The sequence below is a fragment of the Scardinius erythrophthalmus genome (assembly GCF_964197995.2).
Source record: "Scardinius erythrophthalmus genome assembly, chromosome: 5".
NCBI lineage: Eukaryota > Metazoa > Chordata > Actinopteri > Cypriniformes > Leuciscidae > Scardinius > Scardinius erythrophthalmus.
This window is the reverse complement of record NC_138225.1, coordinates 26,938,098-26,957,569: the sequence shown is the minus strand read 5'-3', so window position 1 is coordinate 26,957,569 and position 19,472 is coordinate 26,938,098. Positions and strand designations below refer to the sequence as shown.

At 34.1% G+C, this 19,472-nt stretch overlaps 2 protein-coding genes across 3 annotated transcripts; both read right to left on the bottom strand.

The window, feature by feature from the left end:
• Positions 1-1,309: 1,309 nt before the first annotated feature.
• Positions 1,310-10,859, bottom strand: LOC308690759 (uncharacterized protein). 2 transcript variants are annotated; one of them, XM_081365439.1, is made up of 7 exons: positions 10,795-10,819; positions 8,777-8,868; positions 6,496-6,599; positions 3,024-3,179; positions 2,735-2,928; positions 2,251-2,278; positions 1,310-2,095 (listed from the first exon to the last, which is right to left on the bottom strand). In XM_081365439.1, exons 3-7 carry the CDS (start codon positions 6,524-6,526, stop codon positions 1,893-1,895), a joined length of 612 nt encoding a protein of 203 aa, XP_081221565.1. In that variant the 5' UTR covers positions 6,527-6,599; positions 8,777-8,868; positions 10,795-10,819; the 3' UTR covers positions 1,310-1,892. The 2 variants fall into 2 exon arrangements, with proteins under 2 accessions (XP_081221565.1, XP_081221564.1); XM_081365438.1 differs by lacking the exon at positions 8,777-8,868 and having other exon boundaries at positions 10,795-10,859.
• A 3,852-nt stretch (positions 10,860-14,711) lies between these two features.
• LOC308690800 (uncharacterized protein) lies at positions 14,712-17,723 on the bottom strand. Its single transcript, XM_081365492.1, has 6 exons — positions 17,606-17,723; positions 17,023-17,114; positions 16,637-16,834; positions 16,343-16,536; positions 15,783-15,857; positions 14,712-15,570 (listed from the first exon to the last, which is right to left on the bottom strand). Exons 2-6 carry the CDS (start codon positions 17,048-17,050, stop codon positions 15,526-15,528), a joined length of 540 nt encoding a protein of 179 aa, XP_081221618.1. The 5' UTR covers positions 17,051-17,114; positions 17,606-17,723; the 3' UTR covers positions 14,712-15,525.
• Between the last annotated feature and the right edge of the window lie 1,749 nt (positions 17,724-19,472).

The following is a 19,472-nucleotide window of genomic DNA, read 5'->3' as shown; positions in this document are numbered from 1 at the left end:
AAAGACCTTGTCCTTGGTCTGTCTATAGTCCCAATAGAGAGTGAAACTTGATTTTAAAACTTGAGAGTGAATTGAATGTTGTTCATTTAATGGACTTTAATATATTTTGGACTTCAATAATTCTATAATTCTATGATTTGAAGGTAGTAATAGCCTTTAATCTGTTTAATTTATGATTATTACTATATGTGATGGCAATAAAAATGAGTGTGTCAAGTGTCCGCTATATATCAGGACCTTGATATAACTCTAATATTTCTCTGTTGAATCAAATCTATTTAATCAAATCTCTGACTTTTTAACAAATATACAGTGCTATGCATACGTTTATGCATAGCAAATGAGTCATTAACCTGTTAGCATCGGCCCGTGGGCGGGCCGTGGGGGCGTGTCTATACTTTTATTACTTTTTTTTACCTTTGTTTTATAACAAAAATTCAAATGACTAAATGAACTATGCATCATTTGAAAGCTAAAACACTCAATAATCAGTAAGTGTAAATAGGAAATACATGTGCCATGAATAAATTTGTTTACACTAAAAAAGCGGTAATCTAAAAATGGTGACATCTAAATTAAGTGGTTTAATTCAAGTCAAAAATACTATTTGACATTACTGAACCATTAATTAATTTATAGGCTGTAATTTTAATTATTTTTTAATGTTTTATATCAGGTAGAAATAGTTCTTTAAGGTAGCGATTGCAGGTTAGTTTATAACTTTTTGCAGTGTACTTATGTGCTTATAGTGTTATCTATTGTTTTAACTTCATTTTGCAATTTTATGTGTTTGTGTTTTTCTTCATAGTGAAACACCGTAAACTGTGATATAAATACAGTAATCTGGCTGAGGTAGAGAATGAAGTGGCCAAATAAACACTTTCTAACTAATATAATATTGCAGCTTTCGCAAGAGCGCTATTGTTCCCGATATAATCAACATAGCAGAAGACATGACAGTAGTAGTCTTCGATTGTGAGTGTGATGGATACAACAGTGCAATAAGCAAGTGTCATAGTTATGGACTTTTATATTATATTATGTAAATAAACCATAATATTCTGTTTTGTTTCCCTTAGTTCCTTTTTCTCTGCTCCGTTTAGTTTTGGTTTCCTTGGTTACTTATAATCTCCTTCTGTGGTTACGTATAATCACCTGTCAGTCATTATGTTTGTCTTGTATTTAAACTCCCTGTTATGTCCCTTGTCGGTTCTCGCATGTTAAGTTGGCTGAGTGTTATGAAGATTAAATAAATACTATTCTGAATTCCTATCCCGTCTCGTCTTGCATGTCGTGTATTTTTGTGTTAAAGTTAAGCCAATAAAGGCAGTTATTTGTACAGACTCTCTGTCAGCTTTAAATAGTTTATTAAGTGGCCAGTCAACAAGACAAGAGTTAATATATGAGATACTTATAAATCTACAGAACATTGGTATAGTCCTGAGGTATACATGCACATGTGGAAGTACAAGGAAATGAAATAGTCCACTGAGTAAAGCAGAAATAATAGGAAAAATGAAAGAACACATGAATAAAAAGTGGCAAGAAACAGCTGTTTATAGGCTAGGCTGTTTTTTGAACAATGAAATGCAACATTATCAAATTTGAAAATAACACTTATTTAAAAGTGAAGTTCATACTTCTTTCCTATAGAATCACATCTCACATAGACATTTCTAAGCATCATCATATAACCAGTTACCTGCTAATTTATATTCAAAATTTAATTCTCTTCATGCTGTCTACTATACATGCAGTTTTGGTGATATTCTGTATGTTGTTGACATTATAGAATAATTTGAGCAGCTGACAGTTACTGCTGAAAATCACAAAATGCTCATTTCATTTTTCATTAAATGAGAGGCAGACCATGTTAATTAGCACTGGATTAATTAACAACAAAGCTGTTTGCCTAAAAAATATCCAATAAGCACCAACATGATGAGGATAACAAGGACAAGAAGAGCAATAAGCCAACGAGAGTAACGAGAGTAACAAGTGCAACAAAGGAATTTAAACGTTGAGTCTCCATCAGTGATTAGTCTGCCATTTTCAGCACTCTGGTCTGTGGATGGATTTCGATTTCCACCATCTTCTGCAAGAATGAAAGACAGCTTATATAAAATATAATACCATAGGTTTTTGTTTTATTCCTTCATTTATTTTTATAACTATAATTAATTACGATATTGCATAGTAAGAGTGAACATTTTACTGAAGAATGAAGAATGTAAAGCTTGGAATACTTACTACTCAAGATATAATATGAAGTCAATTTCTGGAAGGGAAATTAATATATGAATATATTTGTGTTAACTACAATAAAACACACATTCATCTTTCACTTTGGACCCTTTTCACACATTTGCTGGTTTCAGAAGTGGAAGTTGTCATGAATGGGTAAACTTCTATACAGCAAATATGATCATTGCATTCCTGATTGTTGCAATAGCAAAAGAAAAGAAAAATACACGATAGCTTTTCCACAAGTTTCTAAACGAGAAAAATATATAAAGAGATTGATTACAACAGTCAGAAGAGAAAAAGGTGTCAAATTTAGCCAACCTTCCCTCCCTGTTTTTATGTTGTATTTATTTTTTATAAAAAAGTATAGTGTTACAAATGTACATTAAAAAAAATGGAAATATAAAAACTTTGCTAGATTTTTATGTTAATAACTGGAAACACATCATCGCAGTTTGTGAAAAGTGTCCATGGTGATCAACATGTTTACCTTTGAATTGAGGTGATGTGCAGTTTCAGCAATTGCATTGTCATTCTTCTGACATCTCAGTAACTCGTTATCAAAAATCAGACAGTCCACTGCAAATATGTCATGTCTCTTTAAAATATTCTTGCTGTCTGGGATAAATTTGTCAGGGTCAAACGTAGAATGGAGTATCACCAAGATGACTGGCGTGAACTGACCTGTAGGGCAGATAAAAGTGGACTGTTAATTGGATCATTAAAAAAAAAATCGGTTAAGTTTAATTAATTATGTTTTATTATTAATCTGGCTTCACCATTTGTAGCTTGATCAATGTACTTCACAGCAGCGTCAATGTCAGTTCCAGCACGAGAAACAATGGTGCAGAAAAACAGTATGAATTCACATCGCTCAAGGGAATTGACCTCCTTCAGACCAGATACTTTATCACGAAGACTTCTCTTGAATTCATCTGGGTCCAAAAAAAGATGGGGAAAGATAAAACAGTTGAAGAACAGAATACAATTTAGAATATTCAGCATTTTAACTAGTTACATCTTAGCCTTTCATTAAAATGTTATTTTATTAATCAATTCATTATCCTTCAATCTTTATGCAGCCTCGTTTTCATTCCTGTTAAAAAATAGTCTAAATATGAAATGTAACCATTTTGAATGCATTTATGGTCAACAAATTACATTATTGGTTTATTGTATGTATCTACTGCATGTTTTCAAATAGATGAATTGGACTCTGGCCCGCCTATCTAAAAAAAAAAAAAATATATATATATATATATATATATATATATATATATATATATATATATATATATATATATATATATACTTAATCTTTAGTATTTTTCGCTTGGAAGTCTTTTTATCTTTCATGCTAGATTCCCATGAAGGATCTGGATCTTGGCGAGCTACCCTCCTTCTGCTTCCTATCCCACTGAAAATTAACTGGGATGATCTCGTGGTTGTACTGTAAAATGCATCCCCTGACCAAGTGTGTAAGGTATATTAATAAAATGAATTAATAACAAATAAGTAGGTAAATACAGACAAGCTGGAAAATGTGCCAAATTCCACTTTTCCCGGCTGCTCGCGATGACCAGTCCGTGACTGCCTTATATTTAGCACATTTATTATATTAATAATAAAAACTATGGCACTTCCGTTCAAAAAGGTCGTCCTCTATGTTCAGTCTTTTTACAGTCCATGGCCACACCCCCGTGCTACAGCCCACATCACAAATTACAAGACCAAAACTGGAAAAATAGAAAATCGGTTAGGTTAGATTTCCTGGCTTTCTGAAGTCACAATTTAGCAAAAGTATCTACTGATGAAGTAGCTACACACAAAAAAAAAAAGGAGAAAAAAAAAATGACCGTCTGGTTTAAATTTTTCGTTTTTGTATTTGCATTTTTGGTATAAAAAAAACTGAAGCGACACGGACCAATCTTACAGTATTTCTGATCTATATATCATTTCGGCTAAAACATTGGTGGAAGATTTCCATCCATTTGTATTTTTAGAGCTCGAATTGAGTCAAGTCTTATGGGGGGTCCCCAAGTTTTTTTGGGCGGGGGGTTGGTTAGTCTCGCAATATACACTTTATACAAAATATACAATATATTTGATCATAGTATGCATAAATATATATTATTTATTTAAAACGCTTGATAAAGAATTATATAATTCTTCTTTTAAATTACTTACTAAAGTAATATGGATTTAGGGTGACAAATCAGCAGACCCAAAAGGGCAACTTATGGCAAATATACCAGGGCACTACCTATAAGGCACTTGAAGACCCGTAAAAGCAAGTGACTTCAAAATACATTGAAATGTCTCAAATTCAGTAGAAAATAATCAGATGGCTTCCAGACTCACTGGATGGTATCACTGTCAGATTCAACAGTGGCACAGGAATAATTATTTCATAATGTCTCCAAAAGCAGTGATAAAATAGCAGTCAGTAACTTCAAAAGGATATCTATCTTCACAACTTTTTTATTACTTAAACAGCAGCAAAAGTATGGAAAAATACTATTAGGCTGTAATGATGTGGATAGGTATCAACCCAGGTGCGGGAGCTTTACTCAAAGAGTGCAGGACAACTGGGCAAACAGGATACAGTCTTTGGAATAGTTTATAAGTTTAACAAAGGCATGTCCCGGAGATTCTCAAAAGTCAACTCAGCATTCATCCATAACAGACATCAAAGTTATTTCAGGAACCAGTGGGTGAAGACATAAACCAAAACTCAGGACAGGTAAGTACTGGTAAGCATCAAATTTCTTCAGAAACAGGGATAACGATCTCAAATTAGAAATGACCTCTCAAACAGAAATGCATACTTAGTATATATATATATATATATATATATATATATATATATATATATATATATATATATATATATATATATATATATATATATATATATATATAAACTCAGTCTCTTTTCCCACAAACTGAAATGGAGAAATGAACATAACTATATATAATGTGTTACAAACGTAGAAAAAATGTATCTGCCCAGATAGCAACATTGTTTCGCCCCAGATCCGGCCCACATCTGGCACTTGTGGAATGCGGATCTGGCCCACATGCAGCGTGGAATGATGGCACTTGGGCGGCTCACTCCTGTTTGCCAGATCTGGGCCACAAGCAGGCCATAGCAATGCCACATGTCAGCCAAGAGCAAAGAAATAAACCAGAACTGGACCTTATCTGAGCCACAAAGTCGGTGTATATTAAATATGGAGTCATTTCAGCCTTAATAAGCCTGTTAACAAGCAGAATCGCTGAAGGAAAGAAGAGAACAGAAAAAGAGACGAGCAGAAACACAAGAACTACAACTGACTTCAGCCACAGCCTTTAAAGAAGACATTAAATCTCTGAAGATCTCAGCAGAGGAGGATTAAACAACTCCACAAACAGCATTACCATCTTCACTTATTACTAACCAGACTGACTTTATTTCTGTCAGACGTCTACAAAAGTTTTTATTGAGAATTAACTCTATGTGTTTCATTTGAAGTCACCATAACAGTGATTAATGTTTCCATTAGTTGGGCTCTTAACTCTTATTATATCTTTTGTCTTTTTTTTGGCCGCTGTGACAGTGTGTTTGTCAAACACATTTGCAGCAGCAAAAAAAGCTAAAGTGAAATGAGATCAGGTGATGATGGTTACCTGTTGATGGTTTTATAATCATTATGAAATAACCTGTTTCACTGATGTCCTTGGAATCTAACAATTGTGTTGTTCCATTAATATTTTCACATCACAAACCCTGTGTTACTGCAGCATGACATCTGCACTCTTTAGATGTGGGGCGGGGCGTTTACATTTTAAAGAGACATGGCAACTAGCCTATAAACAAACTTAAAATAAATGATTGTAAATAATCAATTCACGAAATTTACTGTATCCATTGCATGCATTTAATCAGATTTGTTATTATTATTTTTACTAAAATAAAAATATCTGAGGGACCCCCCAATTCTATTTTTTACTTCTTATGCATAGTTCTGCCTGAGGGGTGTTTCCTTCCTGTTTATCTTTCTAATTTTAAATCCCTAATTTTATATTAATTTTATACTGTTCATGTGTTGTCATTTTCTTTTCTGTTGTTCCGCAGTGACATTAAACTGTAATTTGTTGACAGACCAACTATAAAAGAGTAAATGTGAATCCTGTCCAATCTCTTGCAATCAATAACTGAAATTGATATACGCCATACAGAAAAAGTGCAATACAGAAATAAAATCTTACCTTCAATGATTGCATCCTGACAAACTACCATTTTCTCTCTTCTCCTTCTTTGTCTTACACAATCAGTCTTTTGTACTTCTTATCTGAGTGTTGTTTAGTCTCACCTGAAACAAATTTAAGTTCACTTATGATTATCACCTGATTGTTTGATTTGACACTTTTCATAAGGTAATCTAAGCAATTACAATCAAAACAGATTTGGAAATGTTTGGTGATTAATTTTGCTAAACGTGTACAGTGATCAAAATTAAATCAAAGCATTAAAATGTTTGGAATGTTGTTGGATGATAAAAAGACTATTAAAAGAAGTAAAAGAAAGATAAAAATAATATTTTTTTATTAATGTAATGTTGATTCTGGGCAAATTTCTATGAAGACGTAACCTTATTTTTCTGTATTTCTGTACTTTTTTGTTACTATTAATTAATTTATTTAAACTGATATGTGCCTTGCTTAATACCTGTTTATTTGTATTTATGAATGCCATTATAAATGACAGCTTAATGCTAATTGTTTAAACAACCTCTTCTAAAATGTTTGATTTTGAAACTCTGACATCATGTTTTTATGTGTATAAATTCTGTACGAATATTCCCAAAAGTCTGTGACGGTGTGTTTTCTCTATGGAATATGTGATTGTTGTTATATATACATATATATATATATATATATAAAAATAAAAAATGAAAAAAGGAAATCTTAAATAAATGTCAGTAGGCTATTACATCAAAAATGAATGGAATTGAAGTCTTTCGGGTGGAATTACATAAGTACTTTGGGTGTCTTGTTCATCATATTTATTTTCATATAAGCAGAACATCATTGTCATTAGAAACACAGCACATGAGTGTGAATCAAATGATATCTGCTTTTGATCTTATAGATGTCTAGTCTACTATGAGAAGTGAGAACTGTCTGTCTTGCCCGCACTTATTTCACCACCTATACGTTCGTCTAAATTTCAGGCGAGGCGCATCTCAAATGAGCCTTTTGAGAGGCTGCTCACTGCAGTGCCAATGGGTGGAGCTTGAAGTCCAGCTCCCCCTAACTGGACATAATGGATGGATCTAGAAGGTCCAACCACACCCTAACTATAACCCTATCCTAAACATAACTAGGTCAAGGTTACTTGAAAGCAATTAAACATTAAAATGTCAGTGACATCGTTTTGTCTCAAGATGCACACCAGTAATGTTTTTTTTTTTCCTAAGGCACATTTTAAAAAGCTCATTTAACTCAGGCCAAATCCTGGCTTAATCTAAAATCTAGTGAAAACAGGCCTAAGGAGGATCTATCCTGTGTTAACCTGTACTGACTATAACACTGTCAGCCAACAAATTATACATTCCAGTTCCAAACATCAGACGCCACTCCTGCTCAGGAATCTGGTAGTTTCCTGTAGCTGCCTAAATCAAACATATAACAGTGTTTGGAGCTAATGGTCTTGCCTCTACTTCCCTCAAGACAAAAAACAAAAAAACAAAAAAACATGTTGATTAATAATTACTATTAAGAAAAAACTAAATAAATAATATGCAAAGCGATATTTTAGCTTTTCCTCGACAAAATAGCCATGAATTAATGAACAAATTAGAAAAATCATTCTTAAATACAGTAAATCAGTGAGTCAGGCTGTTGTCTCGTGCTGCTTGCTGCCCTCTTTTGTTAGCCTATATTAAAATTAAACAACCACAAACGACAATTTTATCGTTTTCACTTTCATTCTCTTCAAAAATACAACCGAATAGGCTTGCAACACCTGTAACATGAAATCATGTATTTTACAAAGAAATAACATTCTCAAAATCTTGTAATAAGACCATTTTTACTCGTTATGCCGAGTTCAGACTGCACGATTTTAGCCCCGATTTTGGCTCGCCGACAGGTTTTGAGAAATCGCCGACAAATGCCCGAAATCACAGGCAAATCGGTGCTCGTTCACGCGAGTGACAATCACGCAGTGTGAATGAGCAAAGACGCGATCTGAGAGAATCACCGACAAGTCGCCGACGCTCGTGAGATATTTGGCATGCTAAATATCTGGACCTGTCTGCGATTCAAAATCCTGCTGTGTGAAAGTGTTCTGACTGAAAACTACATCGGCGATGACCGACAGCCAATGAGAGAGCAAGAAACAGAGCAGCGGGGAGTCCGGGGAGGAGTTATAGTCACAATATCAGTATTTTAATAGATATATTTACAATTATATCAAACAGAAACAAAGCACAAACATTTGCTTGACCAGCAGCAACAGCAGCAAATTGCAAAATTATTTATTTACCCCCATCTCTCTTTGCAGAACACACAGTCCTTGCTCCCCTTGTCTTCCCAGCCATTTCCTCATACAATATGTTTTTCTTTTTCTCCTTTTCGCTGCAAATCAGTGCACAGATAATTTGGATCGCAAGCCTCTTGCAGGCTATCATTTTTAATAACAATTTCAGTCTCGCGCGAGAACTGCGGTCTTACACACGCGGGATTTTGCGCTATTTCCTTATCACTTCTCGCGTGTGTTTGGTTGCGAAACGTAGTTTGCGGACCAGACAGAAGTTGTCGGCAATTCTTCCTCCTGAAAGTCATGCAGTGTGAAACCTCCTGTCGCCGATGCATCGTGCAGTGTGAACCAAGCGGCAACCTCTCTCTCTTGAAACCAACACGGAAGTGAGTTAAACTGCAATTCATTAACTGGCCGCTTGGGCTGGCTGCAGAAGTGAGTCAAATCTGTATCTTCCCTATGTTAAAATTACCAACTTTACAGCAGAAAAAAACATGTTTACAGCCTGGATCTCTATGTGGCTTTGGTCTATACAGCTAATTTTGCCCTTCATAACAACTGTGAGGGGGGTGCATTTTTTTATAACTCATCCGTTTAGTTAATTAATATTTAAATTTCTGCATTTAAGGGTGTGGCCACTTGAGTGACAGGTGGGTTGTCGCTGATGTCAATGCTAGCCGTCACTTCACCTCAGCAAATGTTGCTGCTGAACTTGCCATCTCTGCAGTGTTTGTGCTTTTTTTTCGGGATTATTTCATACAATTTAATACACCCATTAAGTTACTTCGCCCACGGTTTAGGATTCCGTCGTTGTCGTCGAGTTATCGTTCGAGAGAACAACCAGCGCTGTATTTCAGTTCTTTTCCTCTGTGAACATGCAATATGGATGTCTGACAATTTCGTTGCTTTTTGGAGTTTTCAAATTTAAAAACGTCAATAAAGGCTCGTTCGTTCTGCTCCCACGGAACAGATATAGATTATAATATGCTTATGTAGGCTACCGTCAGATGAAATCATGCAGGTGTCGGCGCTTTCTCCGTTCATGCAATAAATGCACATCCATGAATGAGCGCGGATTTTCTAGCGCATTTACTTGAAATTCATAGGCAATATATCTATGGACATGGTTTAACCCATTTGAGAGGCGGCCAAAATCAGAATTTAAAATGGACTGAATAAGCTCTCTACTAACTTGACGAGCGATATCCGCGCTGACGGACCATAGACTATAAAAAAGTGACTGACGTGTATGCACATAAATCACTGTCTCACTCTCAGAGTTATATTAAGTTACTGCATAATACATTTTCAACTAGCAGAATAGTACAGAATCACGATACACAGTCTCACTTATAGCCATGTCTTTTAACTAGTATATTTCGAAGGGCAAAAACAGGAACTTTTAATTTGCTTTACATCATCAAGTGTCACTTTAGCGCGAGGCCCTGTGCAGTCGTAGACTTGGTACTACTGTCAATAGCATACCCATAGCCGTTAACAGCCTGAGCTAACTCGATCACGTCGAGCTATTTGGGTGATTTCTCAGCCTCTTTGCCCATTTTCTGTTATCCGGGAGTGACGCAAGGCCAAGATTGCAACGGCCGGCTCCGCCCACTTTAGGCTTCAAAAATGCTCTTCAGAAGCCTACGGTGGGGTGAAGTCACGGACACTACGTCCATATTTTTTTACAGTCTATGGTGTGAACACACCAGCAACTGAATGTTACCCTGGATAGTCACGCAGTGTGAAAAGAACAGTGACCCGACTACTTTGAAAATCGTGCAGTCTGAACTCAGCTTTAACCGTTTTCAAAGATTTCAGCTTTCAGCTCTCAATAGTTTTAATATAGCCTAACGTCTGTGTTAACACGGTTTTCAATCATTAAACTTAGCACTATGTTTATGCTTCTCGAAAACACTGATAAACACACTCTTACACACACACACACATATATAGCCATATAAAAGACAAGCAATGTTTGTCATATTTTTGTCTAGGTTGCAGACTGCATCGGGTCTACTTACTGTTCCTGCTGGCTGTGTCTCTGTCAGAGCAAAAGTCCTTTCACTTTCATTGTTGCTCTGTAATGGGTTATGATTGGATGACAGAAAAGAAAAGTCAAGATGGCTGCACGATATCTATTTTTGCATTGACTTCATCAAAGAATATGAATAAAATTAATTAATAAAATATTAAAAAAAAAACAAATCGATGCCTTTATTCTTTATACGAGAAAATATTATTGTAAAGTTTTCCATCTGCATCTTTCCCGGGGAGAATACATTTGAAAATGTAACATGACAGTTTATTAACATTTTGTTAATGTTTTATACAAATATAGTCTACTGTATTCTTATGCACTGAAAAAAGTGGTAAGCTTAGTTACATCTAAATTAACTGGCTTTATTCACATCAAAAATATGAACCAACCTATATTACATTACATTCATTTATACCAACAAAATTTGTTTTTATAGGTTAAATCAGGAAGAAATCCCTCTTTAAGGTAACAGTTGGTTACCACCCAGCCATAGCTTTCTATTACACCTAAAAAAAATCTTTAAAAATCGGTCAATGACTGTCAGCCACCCATGACGGCCAAACAAAAAACGTAAAAATAAAGTAAATTATCCTAATTTAAATAAAGTGCAAAAAACTACAGAAATTTTCCTTAAATGTTATACAGAAAAACAGTAATTTCACATATATTTCTTGATTTTTTACTAAAAACATTTATTTTGCAGTGAACTACACGCATGATTTACTGTGACTATATGTCACTGCATCAGCAACTACACAGTTCTCTTTAAATAAAGCAACATGCAGCATTGCATCAATGTTTCTTTGCTCATCCTGGAGCACAGGCTCTACTCTTCAGCACAATGGTGACCCACAAAACAGACCATACAGAAACACTTTAAATCCCAACAAAACATTAAACACTAACAGATCTCTCAAGATCTATGCATGTTCTTCACTTATTACAATCCAGACTTTATTTCTTTCATACTAACATTCTTATTGAGAATTAACAGAGGTTTAGAAGTTGATGTTTTATTGAAAATAATAAAGTGCTTTAGTTTGGCTCTTGACCCTTCAGTTTTTAACTTTAAGATTTGAAAGTTAACTCCAGATTTTATGAAGTCATTATACAGAAAGTGTTTTAACAGGATCATATAGATTCACACAGACATCAAGAATCAGCGTATGAATCGCAACAATGGTGACAATGAAAAAAAATTCTAATCAAAGCTGAACTCGTCACAATACAAACTACTAAAGTCACAAAAAAGCTTTGTTGATTGTCACCATTGTTGAGATTCATATGTTGATTCTATATATTAATATATATATATATATATATAATTACATTTCAGAATATCGGATTGTTATAATACTGATGCCACAATATTATAAGGGTGATGTGAAAGATTATGACGTATAAAACTAAAGTCTCTAATATATTATGTAGCCAATATATTCAGAGATTTGACTTCATATCAGTGAATCAGGTCACCATATTATGACTATAACATCACCAATAAGTGACCAACATCATTTGATGACATTTTCTCCTGCATTTATTGCCATAACAAATGTGTATCAATAACACAGGTTAAGCAGCCTGAGAAAAACTAATGTTAAAAACCCAAGGGTCATGAGCCCAACTAAAGCAAATACTGATCTCAATCATGGTGACATCAAGTTTCCAACGCTATCTCACGACCAATTCGTACGAATTCGTACGAATGATAAAAAGTTGGCTAATTCGTACTAATTCGTACGACCTAGCTCGTACGAATTTGTACGATTTGTCTAAACCCACGTGATGGGTAGGTTTAGGGGCGGGGTCAGGGGTAGGTCATTCGTATGAATTCACACGAATTGGCCAATTCGTAAAATATGTACGATTTTGCAAAAATCGTACTAATTCGTACGAGCCAGGTCGTATGAATTCGTACGAATAAGCCACCTCGTAGAATTTGTACGTTTTCCCGTGAGATCGGGCTCCATGTTTCTGTTAAACTTTTTTGCACTTTATTTAAATTAGCTTTTTTTACTTTAATTTTATGTTTTTTGTTTGGCAGCCGTAGCTGCCAGTCATTTGACCCTTTTTTTACGATTTGTTTTACAATGAAGATACATGATCAGGATAATTCAGGAAATACCTTCTTTTTTTCAGTTTATTTGATTTAGGATGTTTTACTTTAATGTTACAGTTTTTTTTTTTTTTTTGCTGCCAGTCATTTGACTGTTTTATCATTTAACTGTTTTGTAACTGTTTAATTACAGATTATATTTGTAATTTTACATACATTTTTATGTAATTTAAAAAAACAGGAAAAATTCTGTATGAAAAATACAGTAAATTTTCTGTATAAAAATGTGAATTACTGGAATTTGTCATTAATGTCACAATACCTAAAATAACAGCTGAATTTTTAATTTACAGATATTAACTGTAATTTTACAGATTTGAGTGCAATTTAAAATGAAAGAAAATGATCGTCAAAAAATCAGTTATTTTCTGTAATTTATTTATATATTTTTTAATTTATTTACCTGCAGTTGTTAAACAATATTAACGTGTTATAGAAAAATGTAATCAGTCTTTATATTTGATCAGCTTGCAGGAATCTTGTACAATGAACAAATCCTGAGGCCCCCTGATATGATAGTAGAGGTTGTAAGTCTCTGCCAACAAATATAAAATATTTACAGGATAAAAAAAAAAAAAAATTGAAAAACCCCAAACCTGATTGCTCAAAGGACCAGTGGTGACAGAATACATGTGATTATAATTGCAGGTACAATTTGGTGTCCAAAGTCATTATTTTCTTTGTGCTTTTTTCAAAAGGTTACATTTGTAATTGTTTTAATAATTTGTTACTCATTGTCAATGTTACAGGCCATAACAATATAATATTTTCTGTAAAAAGTTTCTTGTATAGCTGAAAATCATGATTTCTTGTTGTCCGATAGTCAGTGTATTTTTTCCCATCATGTATATCATTGTGTAGGCATTTTCCTAATTATACAATATTAAATTGATTAAAAAAGAACTTTTATCTTATAAAAATGTGTGTTCATAAATCTTGCATCAATTCTGTTACCATACTTTGCCTTTAAACTGGTGGAATTATCTCCCACAACATGTGTAAGATACAGGAAACTATGTCACTTTCCCTCACTGATAAGATCTGATGCCCTGAAAGGTATGTGTGCTCTCTCTCACAAAATATTTTAATCTAAAAAGTTCTTACACCAAGAGTGTATTATGTCTTGTAAAACGTCTAAATTGTTACCACAATATCAAAAGGAAAACAGAATTTATCCCTGATCACAGTGAGTTGTTTAAAAGTCTTTTAATCAGCATTTCATCATCATTTCATTAGTGCCATGTGCTCTTAGCATTTATGCTTTTTTGGTTTTTGGCTAAAAAGTTTAAAACTGTCAATTATGTTACCATCAAATTTTGTTACCAAGGTAAAGGTGAAGGCCTAATTTGTCTGTAACAGAGTTGACAAAAAATATTATAAAGAAATCTGTTTTTTCACTAAAAGTTAAAAAATGAAGTAGCTATGTGATTGGCAAGCACTGAATTAGTAATATTTGGTATGTTTTCAATAACATACTGGAAAGAATTTCTGTTAGTGACTGCAGTTTTTTCTTTAACTTTTTTGAAATGCAAAATGTATCTCCAATTATAGAATCACCCACATGTTAAAAATGTATGTAGAAAAGGAAAAGTTAGGGTCCTTGAAGCAAGTCAATTATTTTTCCCTTGTTAGTCTGCACTGCAGGCTTTGATCAGATAAAATATTTAAACTTATCAACCTACTTCTGTATAACCCTACTAGTTCTTCTAAGACTACAGGAATATGCATCCAAAAAATATATTTTCTGTCACGCAGTGGTTCAACAGACGAAAGAGAGGATACATTTCCAACAGTCAGTCTTTTATTGACAAAGGGAAATACTCTGGAGAACAATATATTAGGCAGCAGAACAGAAAACCACACGTATGAACAAAAACTGACAAACACAACTAAAAAGAAAACGCTTGGATCAAGCAACTGAGTCTTAGAACTTAATGAAAATCAGTATAGGAGTCCATGAACAGAACTGATTTGTGACAGTTCAGATTTCGTAGAATGTTTTATAGATTCGGAGACAATAAATAAGACTAACACATTCACAATCAAGACTCATTTTATTTCTTAATTTACATATCCATGTCAGGCACTGTGTAGGCTGTAGTAAGAGCACAATCGCAAAGGATAGCAAAGGAGTCTTTAATAGTAAATTCTACTAGGAACACGAATCACAGGAAAGAAGCTCATAACCATGCTTAGCATAAACAGTACCGGACAATGAAACAAGGAAGACCAGGGCTTAAATACAAGGGAGAGTAATCAACTGAACAGAAACAGGTGTGTATAACTAATTAACAACCAAGGAAACTAACTAGGGAACACAGGCAAACCAGAACAGGGAAAACAGAAAAATTCTTAAAGACATTAATCCCCTACAAAAAAACAGTAAACTGTTATGTTAAAGTTTAAAGCCACTTACAAGTAAAATGAAACAGTAATTCAATTGTAGTAACACTGAACTTGTCGATTTAATGTTCATCTAATGGATATAAAGCAATTATCTATTTGCATGCATCTAATCAAAGAAGCTTAACACATTTTACAGCTTATTATAATTTAATTTTGTTAATGTATGATAATGAATAACAATCTCTCCTGTCATTTAAGAAACCCATCCTCTGTATGTGTTCCATGCCATCTTATCTGTGGGGAAAAAAAAATGCAGAACTTGAATTCAGTAAATTGTTGCAAATGAAAAGGTGACCAGTTGACCCTCATTTTGTCTATTTTAAGAGAAAAAGAAGTACATAGAAAATAATATGAACGAAACAGGTCTATATTAAATAGATATATGATAGTGCATCACAAATAAAAATTCAGTCATCCTCTACTCATGCTTGTTGAGAGTTACTCACAAAGTACCGCAGCAGAATAAGACAAGGAATGGAAGACAAGATGATGGTGATGATACGACACCAATTCCATTGTTTCTAAAGGGAAAACAGCATATATTATTATTAAATAAAATGTTTTGAACATTTAGAACACACAATAATAAGATGTGAAAAATACAAATAAATATTCTTTACAATTTTGTAATCCAAAAATGTCAGTTCAATCTCTGCAAACAGACAACTTTGAATTATCAATTAAAAAATATTGCAGATCAATGCTGGATATTTTGAGTACATAAGAATGGCCGTATTAATTTGTGTTGTCCCTTTTCATTGCAAGGACATCAAAAATTAAGGGTTTATGCTGATATTGTCTGAAACTTCCTCTTTCGAGGTACTAGATATTGCTCAAGCAAGTCTGGGGGAAAAGGTGTTCTCTGAACTCTGTATTTTACTGTAGTTACTGTTCTGCCCACATTTCTCCTACATTATAGTTAATTATTATTATTATTATTTATTTAATGCCTGCATAATTATTTTTAACAAATGAATGAATTAAAAATAAACTCAAAGAGGTGTACCTGAGGATTACAATTTTTTACAATTTTGGTCAGCGCCTCTTCATTCCTGTTGCATTTCAACAAACCCAAATCTTCATTGACCAGACAGTCCACAGTGAGTGTATTCATCCTTTTCACATTTCTGCTGCTGTCTGGTATGATCTTCTCTGGGTCAAATGTGTGATGAAGCACTATGAAAATAGCTGGTTTGGAGGCTGTTTCAAATACAGACACAATAAGATAAATGTGTATATAGTATTTGTACTTATATTCATTCATATCTAAGTCTGTCTGGTGCTTAAATCTTGAAGTTACCTGAACAGGAATTAAGTTCATTCAGTGCAGCATCAATATCGGTTCCTGCCCGTGAAAAAATGGTGCAGAAAACCAAAATCACATCGCACTCGTTCACACTGTGCACCTCCTTCAAACCAGGTCTTTGTCGAAGGAGTTGATGTAAAATCTGCTCCCGTGAATTGTAAGACTTGCCCGTCTCAATGATAAAGTATTTTCCTTTAAGATGGAGAACAGAGTTTGTTGTGTATTTTTGGAATATGAACTTCAGGTTTCAATACAAGGTTATAGTATTTTGTGACAGGTAGGCTAATTAGATAAGACAAAAAATTATGAAGAACCTCTTGTTATGAATAATGTTTTCCCTATAATGTGTACTTTAGTAATTTAATAATACAAAATCTTACCTCCAGTAAGGTCATATAGGTGGTGCATTTTTTTTTTTTTTCCTCTTAAGCAAACTCTTTTGTACTGGTTATCCGAGTGCTGCTTAGTCACTCTGAAACAAATTTAAATACAATTTATTATCAATTTATTGGTTGATCACTATGACAAATAAGTTAGAACTATTTGTATAGATCTGCTTCAATCATCAATGTATCCATCACCATGATTTTAACTATATTCAGTGAGACTGTTACTTGTGTTGCTCTTCACTGCCTTCTGTATGTCAGATTACAAATAACCTGTTTAAATACCTTTATCACTTTTATTTTCATAAAAAAAACTACCGACTAGATTTGCTGTGCGTGCAATATAATAGGACCAATATTACTCGTTAACATTTTTCAAAGCATTCAGCTCTCAATAGTTTTAATACAACGTCTGTGTTAAGATGGTATTCAGTCATTAAACTTAGCACAGTATTTGCTTCTCGAAACCCAATTATAAACACACTCTCACACATACAGACATATAAAAGATAGGCCTAAACACGAACAAATATTGTTACAGTGTGTCTAGGTTGCAGACTGCATCGGGTCTACTTACTGTTCCTGCTGGCTGTGTCTCTGTCAGAGCAAAAGTCCTTTCACTTTCATGGTTACTCTATTTGTGAAAAGAATCAGACGGTGTAGTACGGTGGCCGAGAGAGCTCAACGCGCAGCAGCTGAAGAAAACACACGAAAAAAACACATGCAAATAGAAAAAAACACCCGCAAATTAAGAAAACATCTTCATCAGTTTCACAACACATTTCAAAAACTGGGTACAGTTGAGACATAGGTACAGTTGAGACACCTTTAATACCTTCGCAGCAAGCACAAGTTGTGATTTTTGCTGTGCACATGCGTATTAGTGTCCTCTTTGTTTGTGGGAAATTTGAACAGTGGACGCATCTCCGATCCGAAAATATCGGGTAAAGTTTTTTTTTCTAAAGTAGGACGTTCACTTCACCATGCACTCTCCACAATGAATAGCTTATTATCCCTATATGACTGTTAAATGTAACTGGTATCACCACAAACTTTCTTCTGTGCCCTAAAAAATGGCATATTTCATGGTATTGTGTCATGCAAGGTAATTGCAAAATCTAGAGAAATGTGCGAGGTGGCCAGCGGGGTATAGTTGAGACACACGTGTATCAACTGTACCCCCGATAGAGCTTTATTAGGAAACACACTGTTTAAATTGTTCAGTGTTATAATAACAGGTTAAAGGTCGTAATTAGCCAGCATAGGACGCAAATGAAAATAAAATTTGATATTTGTGATATTTAAACTGTGTATTATTAATAAATATTGTTTAATATCTTGTTCCTGCTTTATAAATTTTAACCAGTGCTAATTTAAATAAAATGAATGAATATAAATGGTTGAATAAACAAAAATGTTGCCCAATTGTTATTTTCTTTATTTGTCTTTATTTTTTATATTTACAATGAATGGTAAGTTATCTTTACATCATTAAAAATGGGTGTCTCAACTGTACCATGCACTGTCTCAACTGTACCACATATGGGTACAGTTGAGACAAGGTTGAGACAAAAAGCACCTTATTTTTATTAGCTAATTGTGGAAAATATAAACTACTTGTGGGTATTATTGATTGATAATATCTTAGTCTACAAGCTAATGAAATGTCATGTGGCATGCCATGTGGAAATTCACTTCTTTTCAGTATCTATTTTTGTGTGAAAAATCAAAACGCAAAAAGTGTCTCAACTGTACCCTATCCAATATATATACATTTCTTATGAAACTTTTCTTTATGAAAATTTAAACATAACATGATTTTTTTTACAGTGTAACTGATGTATAGATTCATATCTTTCCCTCAAGTTCTTGTTCTCTATCTTTTTATTTATTTTAGCTTTTGGCTCATTGTTCTTTTCTCATTTGTATTCTGATGACAATGAACATATTGTTAATACATTTTGTATTGTAGGCCTATACAAGTTGTATGTCATAAAAATGTAATCTCTGTATATTTTGCAAAAAAAAAGTTAAAAGAAATTAAATTAAATTAAATAAATTAAATTAAATAGACTTTTGAGCTGAAAGCACGCAAGCACGTCCCAGCCGGGTTCGTCACTTAGGCTATTTGGTTCCCCTGGAAACATTTCCGTTGTGGTCTGTGTTATTTGCAGCGTGTTTCTGAATTTGGTTGTGTTGTGAGTCAGTGTTGTGTACTCGAGACTCGGACTCGGTCTCGAGACCATAGGCTTGTTCGACTTCATGCAGCTCTGCGCAGACCGATCGGCGGCTGACTTGAAGCAGTGCATGCCGGTTAGAAATTTTGTCCGACTTGATACAGCGCCGACGCCACGTGACTGTGACGTATGCCATCAAAGTACCGCGAGAGCAATTCGAGAGTAGCCGGAGAACTCAGCCAGCGCAGCTTCTCAAGAGCGGCTGCA